At 38.5% G+C, this 8,516-nt stretch overlaps 1 protein-coding gene across 1 annotated transcript; it reads right to left on the bottom strand.

Annotated features, from left to right (window-relative positions):
• Positions 1-5,270: 5,270 nt before the first annotated feature.
• On the bottom strand, positions 5,271-7,138 carry LOC127234091 (glycerol kinase). The gene has a single exon (XM_051200818.1). It carries the CDS (start codon positions 7,090-7,092, stop codon positions 5,452-5,454), a length of 1,641 nt encoding a protein of 546 aa, XP_051056775.1. The 5' UTR covers positions 7,093-7,138; the 3' UTR covers positions 5,271-5,451.
• Between the last annotated feature and the right edge of the window lie 1,378 nt (positions 7,139-8,516).

Raw genomic sequence — 8,516 nt, 5'->3', positions numbered from 1 at the left:
ACAGTGTTCATAGAAAATGTTAAATCTAAAAAAATCCTCACACAAAACTTCCAGGAAATCTAGAACAGTATGAAAAGACCAAATCTAAGAAAAATAGATATAGAAGAAGAAAAGTCCCAGCTCAAACCCCAGAAAATATTTTTAATAAAATCATAGAAGGAAATGTTCCTGAACTAAAGAAGGACATGCCTATAAAGGTACAAGAAGGTAACAGAGCACTAAAATTATTGTACCAGAAAAGAAAGTCCCTAGATACATAATAATTTAAACACTAAACATATAGAACAAATAAAAGAATATTAAAATCTGCAAGAAAAAAGGCCAAGTAATATATAAAGGCAGAACTTCTAGAATTCTATCTGACGTCTCAATGGAGACTCTGAAAGCCAGAAGGGTCTAAACATATGTCTTGCAGACTCTAAGAGACCACAGATGCCAGCAATACTTTCAATTACCATAGATAGAGAAAACAAGGTATTGCATGACAAAGTCAAATTTAAACAATATCTAACTGCAAATCTAGTCCTAGAGAAGGTTCTAGAAGGAAAACTCCATCCCAAGAAAGCTAACTATACCCATGAAAACAGAAAATAATAATCTCACACTAACATGCAAACACACACACACAGCCACAGCCACCACCACCACCAACAAAATAGTATACATCATTGATCATTAATATCTCATAATATCAATGGATTTAATTTCCCAATAAAAAGACACATGCTAACAGAATGGATGTGAAAACGGGATCCATCTTTTTATTCATACAAGAAACACATTCAACATCAAGAATAGGTATTACCTCAGAGCAAAATTTCGGGAAAAAGTTTTTAAGCAAATGGATCCAAAAAGAAAGCTGGTACAACCATTCTAATATCTAACCAAATAGACTTACAACCAAAATTAAAAAGATTATGAAAAACATTTCATATCCATAGAAGGATAACTCCACCTAGATAGCATCTCAATTTTGAATATCTATGTCCCTAACACAAGGTTACCAACATTTGTAAAAGAAATATTACTAAAGCTTAAATCACACATCAAACCTCACATATTAATAGTGGGAGACTTCAACACTCCACTCTCACCTATGGATGGGTCATCCAGACAAAAAAATTAAACTGAACAATAAAGTAGCTAACAGATCTTAGGCCTCAAATGGACCTAACAGATATCTACATAACATTTCACCCAAACACAAGAGAATATACCACCTTCTCAACACCTCACAGAATTTTCTCAAAAATTGACTATACACTCAGTCACAAAGCAGGTATCAAGAGATGCAAGAAAATTGAAATAATCCCCTGTATCCTATCAGACCACCATGAACTAAAGTTAGATTTCAACAATAGAAGTAGAAGAAAGTCTATAAACTTACAGAAATTTAACAATTCTCTACTGAATAACCACTGGCTCAAGGTAGAAATAAAGAAGTTAAAGACTTCCTAGAATGAAAATAAGTGCACAACATACCCAAACTTATGAGACAATGAAGAAAGTTCATAGAACTAAGTGTCTCCACAAAGAAATTTCCATATTAACATACCTGAAAGCTCTAGAAAAAAAAAGAAGCAAACACCCAAGAGGAGTAAATGGTAGGAAAAGAATCAAACTGAGGGCTGAAATCAATAAACTAGAAACAAAGAATCAATGAAACAAAGATTTGGTTCTTTGACAAAAATCAAATAGGCAAACCTTTATCCAAAGTAACTAATAGGCAGAGAAAGAATATCCAAATTTACAAAATAAGAAACAAAAAGTTTGACATAACAACAGACACCCAGGGAATCCAAAAAAATCATCAGGTTATAATTCAAAAACAAGTACTCCACAAAACTGGAAAAATCTAAAAGAAATGAACAATTTTTTGGATAGATAACACTTTACCACTTACCAAAGTTAAATCAAGATCAGATGAACAATTTTTAATAGACCTATAACCCCTAAAGAAATAGAAATAGTCATTAAGTAACCCCCTAAAAAAAAAAAAAAAACAGAGATAGCTTTAGCTTTCAAAGGACAGCTAATACCAATACTCCACAAAATAGAAGCGGAAAGAACACTACCAAATTTATTTTGTGATACCAGTCATTCTGATACCCAGCTGCACAAAGACTGAACAAAGAAAGCAAATTACAGACCATTTCCTTCATGAAGATTGATGCAAATATACTCAATAAAATACTTGAAAACTAAATCCAAGAACACATCAACAAAATCATCCTCCATGATTAAGTAAAATTCGTCTCGGAGATGCAGGATAAAAATTGGCACCATATATGCCAACTGAAAAAAAAAAGCAAAAAACAAAACTACATGATCATCTTATTAGATGCTGAAAAAGCCTTTGACAAAATCCAAAGTCTTAGAGATATCAGGGATACAGAGGACATACATAAACATATTAAAAGCAATATATAGCAAACCTACAGCAACATCAAATTAAATGGGGAGAAACTCAAAGCAATTCCACTAAAATCAGGAGCAAGACAAGGCTGACCACACTCTTCATATCTATTGAATATATTACTTGAAGTTGTAGCCAGAGTAATAAGACAACTAAAGGATATAAAGAGGCTACAAATTGGGAAGGAAGAAGTCTAAGTATGGGTATTTGCAGATGATATGACAGTATACATACGTGACTGCAAAACCCAGAAAACTCCTATAGTTGATGAACACCTTCAGCAAAGTGGCTAGATACCAATTAACTAAAAAGAAAAAAATTAGTAGCCTTCCTATATATAAATGATAAATGAGCTGAGAAAGAAATCAGAAAAACAACACTCTTCATGATTACTAAAAGTAATATAAAATATCTTGGTGTAACTCTAACCAATCAAGTGAAAGATCTGTATGACAAGAACTTCAAGTATTTGAAGAAAGAAATTGAAGAAGATATCAGAAGATGGAAAGATCTCCTCCAATGCTTATGAATCAATAGCATTAACAGAGTAAAAATGGCCATTCTACAAAAAGCAAATACAGATTCAGTGCAATCCCCATCAAAATTCCAATACAATTCTTTACAGATCTTGACAGAGCAATACTCACCTTCATATGAAAAAAAAACACAATAGCTAAAACAATCCTGTATAATAAATGAATTTCTGGAAGTATCACCATTCCTGATCTCAAGCTCTACTACAGAGCTATTGTAATAAAAATCACATGGTATTGTGATAGAAACAGACAGGGTGATCAATGGAATTGAACCGAAGACCCAGACATAAATTCACATACCTGTGGACATCTGATTTTTGACAAAGAAGCCAGAATTATATCATGGAAAAAAGAAAGCATCTTCAACAAATGGTGATGGAATAATTGGATGTTGACATGTAGAAAAGTACAAATAGATCCATGTGTACCACCCTGCACAAAACTCGAGTCCAAGTAGACCAAAGACTTCAACAAAAAACCAGATATACTGAATCTGATAGAAAAAAAAATGTGGGAAATAGTCTTGAACACATTGGCACAGGAGACAACTTTATGAATAGAAAACGAGTGGCACAGGCACTAAGAACAACCATTAATATGAATGGTATCTCATGCAACTGAAAAGCTTCTGTAAGGCAAAAGACACTTTCAATAGGACAAAGTGGCAACCTACAGAACTGGAGAAGATTTTCACCAACTCCTCATCTGACAGAGGGCTAATTTCCAAGATAGATAACAAATTGGAGAAATTAGACATCAACAAACTAAATTATCCGATTTAAAAATGGAGTACACAGACCCAGAAACACAAAAATGGTATGCAGTCAATTATATGTGGGTATTAGCTGTAAAGGATAACCATGCTACAATTCACAAACCCAGAGAGGCTATGTAACAAGGGGGATACTCAGATCTCCCTGGGAAGGGGAAATGGAAGAGATTTCATGGTTAGACTGGGGGTTGGGGGTAATGGAGAGTACTTAAACATCCAACTGGTAAAGGGGAGCATTCTGGGATCAGGTAAAAACCTGGTGCAAGGGAAACTACCAGGAATCTACAAGGATCACCCCAGCTAAGACTCCTAGCAAGAGTGGATTCTGTAGCCTCAATTGGTCATCCCCTATGATCAGGTAAGACTTCCAGTGTGCCAGTGTAGGGACTGGGAGACTAGCCCAACCACACAGCCTTTGACCAACAGTCTGTCCTGCCTATGGGACATACTGAGGTAAGGGATGGCACAGAGATTGTGGGAGTGGCCAACCAAAGACTGGTCCTGCCTGAGACCCACGTCACAAGAGTTAACCCACACCTGACACTGCCGGAGCATCAAGACCCAGAGGTTAGAAGACCCAGAGACCTAGGATAGAACAAAACATGTCTGGAAAGAAATAATGTCAATGTAATGATGCCTAATGATATCCTGATATACTCATAGATTGGTGCCTAGCCCAATTGTCATCTGTGAGGTTTCATCTAGCAACTGGTGGAAACAGATGTAGAGACCCGCAGCAAAACATTAGACAGAGCTTGAGGAACCCTGCTGAAGAGAAAAAGTAAGGATTATAAAAGCCCAAAATAATCAAAGGCATCACAAGAAAATGCATAAAGTCAACTAACCTGGGGTCATAGGGGCTCACAGAGACTGAACTGACAACCAGGGAGCCTGCATCAGACTGACCTAAGCCCCTGCATATAGGTAAAGGTTGTACAGCTTGGTCTTCTTGTGGTACTCCTATCAGAGGAGTCCAGTTTTATTATGATGGGTGGTGCCTAGTCTTATTGCAACTTGATATGTATGTTTGGTTGATATTATCTGAGAGGCCTTGCCCTTTTATGAAGGGAAAGGGAGAGGTGAGGATTATGGGTGGAGAGTGGGGGTAGGGACTGTATGGAAAGGAGGGAGAGAAAACTGAGGTTGAGATGCAAAATATAACAGAAGAATAAATAAAAATAAATATGAAAAAAGCAAAAAGAATTTTAAAAAATTAACTAGATTATAAAAACTCATCAGACTATATAATCAGATGTGGCCTCTTTGAAAATGCCTTCTGATGGGTAGTAAAGATTTTGGAGGCATGTTATAAACAAAATATCGATCACCTTTAGTAGGTGAGTAAAATCCATAATTAGGCATGTGTATGCAGAGACACAAACCCTGGTCCATGCAGATCTCAGTGTAGTCAAAGGTAACAATGGACAAGATATGAATAAAAAATGGGCAGGATGTTAGTACCCTGGAAGGCTTCTACTCAGAGGTTCACCCCAGTAAAAATTGTTAATGTTAAGAAAAAGAAACTAATATTTCTGTAGCATTTCTTTTCCTGCTGATATTCTTTATTTCACATCATGGGTCTTCTTTGAGATACATGCAACATAGGGCACATAACCAAATTCAGAGTCTGAATGGTAGCATCACATTGAGACAACAGTTGAATCCTCTCATTAGGTAAAAAAGCTCTCAAATGGGGAATCCACAAGGTGGCATGATTTTGGGACACCTTAGATGTACCTGGCTCCAATTAATATCACCATGCTACTCACTACATAAAAGCCCAGAGTCAGACTGCCGAAGATACTGGGGTCGCTAGCTTCAGTCATAACCCAACTCATTGACTTCATCACAGCTTTCTTCCATGTGGAATAACGGATTTCGCTTTCCTCAGGTTTTATCTGAGGTTCGAACTTCTCCATTTGGACAAATGATAAGTCCTTGGGATCCAGACTCCACACTCTAACTCCTTCTGCTGCCCCTGCTGCCATGGCAGCTCCCAGGGCAGTTGTTTCTGGCATGGCAGGTTTCATCACTGGAATGCACAGAATGTCTGCTTGCAGTTGCATAAGAATTTTGTTTTCAGTCATTCCTCCATCTACCTGCAAATGTTTCAGTGGAATTCCACAATCACTATTCATGGCATCTAAAATCTCTCGGGCTTGGAAACAAACAGCTTCTAATGCAGCAAATGCAATATGGCTTTTATTGGTAAACTGAGTGAGTCCACAGATGATCCCTCTTGCACTGGGGTCCCAATAAGGTGCATATAACCCTGAAAAAGCTGGGACAAAGTAGCAGCCATAAGAAGTGCCTACCTCTTCAGCAAGTTTTTCAATTTCTTTTGATGCCTTAATAATTTGAAGATTGTCTTTTAGCCAGGTAACCACAGCACCAGCTATAGCGACAGAACCTTCTAGTGCATAATAGACAGGTTCCTCTCTGCCAAGCTTGTAAGCCACTGTAGTCAGAAGGCCGTGTTCAGAAGTTACACACTTTTGGCCTGTGTTACATAGTAAGAAACAGCCTGTTCCATATGTGTTTTTGGCTTGTCCATCCTGGAGGCACAGTTGTCCCACCAAAGCAGCAGACTGGTCCCCCAGACATCCAGATATTGGCACACCTTTCAAGGCACCAGTTTTCATTAGGCCATAGATCTCAGAAGAACTCCGGATTCTGGGAAGGATACTCATTGGAATTCCAAAAAACTTGCAGAGCTCTTCATCCCATTGCAAAGAATGGATATTGAAAAGCATGGTCCTGCTCGCATTACTTACATCGGTACAGTGGACACCTCCGTTGATGCCCCCTGTCATATTCCAGATAAGCCACGAGTCAATGGTCCCAAAGAGAGCTCTGTTGTCTTCGATGGCCTTTTGCACTTTTCTCACGTTGCTAATGAGCCAGTGAAGTTTCACTGCACTGAAGTAAGTGCTGATTGGGAGGCCTGTCTTGGCCTTGACAAAGTTATTGCTTACTGAAATGCTTTTGCTGAGATTCTCGACAGTGGACTGGGTCCTTAGGTCAAGCCACACCACCGCATTATAGAGAGGATCTCCAGTTAACTTGTCCCAGACTACAGTAGTTTCTCGCTGATTGGTAACACCAATAGCTTTTATGTTGGAAACATCAATGCTCTGCTGTCCAAGTTTCTCACATGTTTTCTCTATACAGTCGTACACAGATTGTAGGATTTCCTTTGGGTCTTGCTCTACCCATCCTTCTTTCGGGAACTCCTGTTTTATTTGTATTTGATGATAACTAAGTACGCTAGCTGTTTGGGGATTGAAAATCAAAAAACGTGTTGAGCTGGTACCTTGGTCCACGGCCCCTACCAACGGCCCCAAAACCGCTTTTTGAGCGTCAGCCATGAATCCAGCTTTGGTGGCAGGTTATCGCGTCTGGTTTCCTTGGTGATGACAGTGAGAGGGGGAGGGGCAGGCAGGAGACCAGAGGCGATTGGTTGAACCTCCTACTTCCTGGTAACTACCTCATCCATGATCTTTCCTGATCTCAAGATACATATGACCAACCTTAGCTATAAAGCAATCATCTTAACTTAATTCATACAAAAGTTAACCTGTGATACTACCTCAGCTGCCCTGTGTTCTCAACTTAGTAAACAAACTTTCTTTTAACCAACCCAATTTCTCTGTTAGTGTCCTAGCAGATCATGTCTATTCTCAAAAATCTCACAACCTCCCAGGGAAATCCTGCCCAGTTCTCTGTCTAAATGACTACTGCTTTCCAAAATTACTGCCAGCCTCTTGATACAAGTCACTGTCACCTTTCTCTTCAATGTTCTAAAAAGGTTTGTATTCAAACCCCAGTATGGAAAGATTTCCTGAAAATGAAAATATGACCTTGCCCATGCTTGTTCAAATTTTTCTCACTGTTTCCCTTATATTAACAAGAAAATTCAATGTTTTTCTGATGGTCTGGAGAGTTCTAACTCGTGAGCTTCTTGGTCATACCTTCTGCTTCTTTTCCTTCTAGACTTTTGGGATATATGTCATGTCCTGTCTTCAAATCACTTGTGTTCTTGCCTTAGGACATCAGCAGTTGCTTTCCAGTCTCAAAGCACATCCCCCCCTCCACACACACACACACACACACACACACACACACACACACACACACACACACAACTAGGAATAGCTTCCTTTCTCATTTTAAAATTCTGTGCTCAAACATCAAATCCCAAGACACTTCTCTGCCCATCCTGTCTGAATTAAAGCCCCAACTCTGATCTGTTTTGTTTTTCTTCAAGGAAAAGTATCTATTCCCTCCCCTCCCACACACACTTTAATTCCTTTAATGAGAGCCCCGAGAGTTTATAGGGTTTGTGTTTTTCCATGTACTGCCACATTCCCAGTGTCAGACAGGGTCTGCAGCATGGTAGGTACTAAATAAATGTGTGTCTTCTGAAGTTGAAAATCTTCATTATTTATTTCTAGAGACTCATGTGACAAACTCTCTCAACTATTTGACATCTTTCCCCATGACAGCATTAGACACATAACCCATGAATTCAGGCACAGTTGTGTGACTTCCCCAGGAAGATACATAAAGAGCATGTCTATAATGCCTTCTCCACCCTTCTACTGTAGGAACCAACAATGTTGTAGACAAAGACTGCACTCTCAGTGTGAGACCCAGAGAAAACACTGTGGAACACAACTACAGTCTATCCTGGCATATCTAGTAAATAAGTATTGTTGTGTTAAACTGTTGAGATTTGGAGACTATTTCTATGGTTATAACCTAATTTGTCCTAACCGGTTAAATCCTTGGG

The sequence above is a fragment of the Phodopus roborovskii genome, unplaced genomic scaffold (genome assembly GCF_943737965.1).
Source record: "Phodopus roborovskii unplaced genomic scaffold, PHOROB, whole genome shotgun sequence".
Taxonomy (NCBI): domain Eukaryota; kingdom Metazoa; phylum Chordata; class Mammalia; order Rodentia; family Cricetidae; genus Phodopus; species Phodopus roborovskii.
The sequence above is the reverse complement of the archived record's forward strand: the minus strand, read 5'-3'. Positions and strand labels throughout refer to the sequence as shown.

What these genes read in the sequence shown, in the direction of transcription:
- LOC127234091 (XM_051200818.1), bottom strand. Translation starts at nt 7,092, where the DNA reads ATGGCTGACGCTCAAAAAGCGGTTTTGGGGCCGTTGGTAGGGGCCGTG.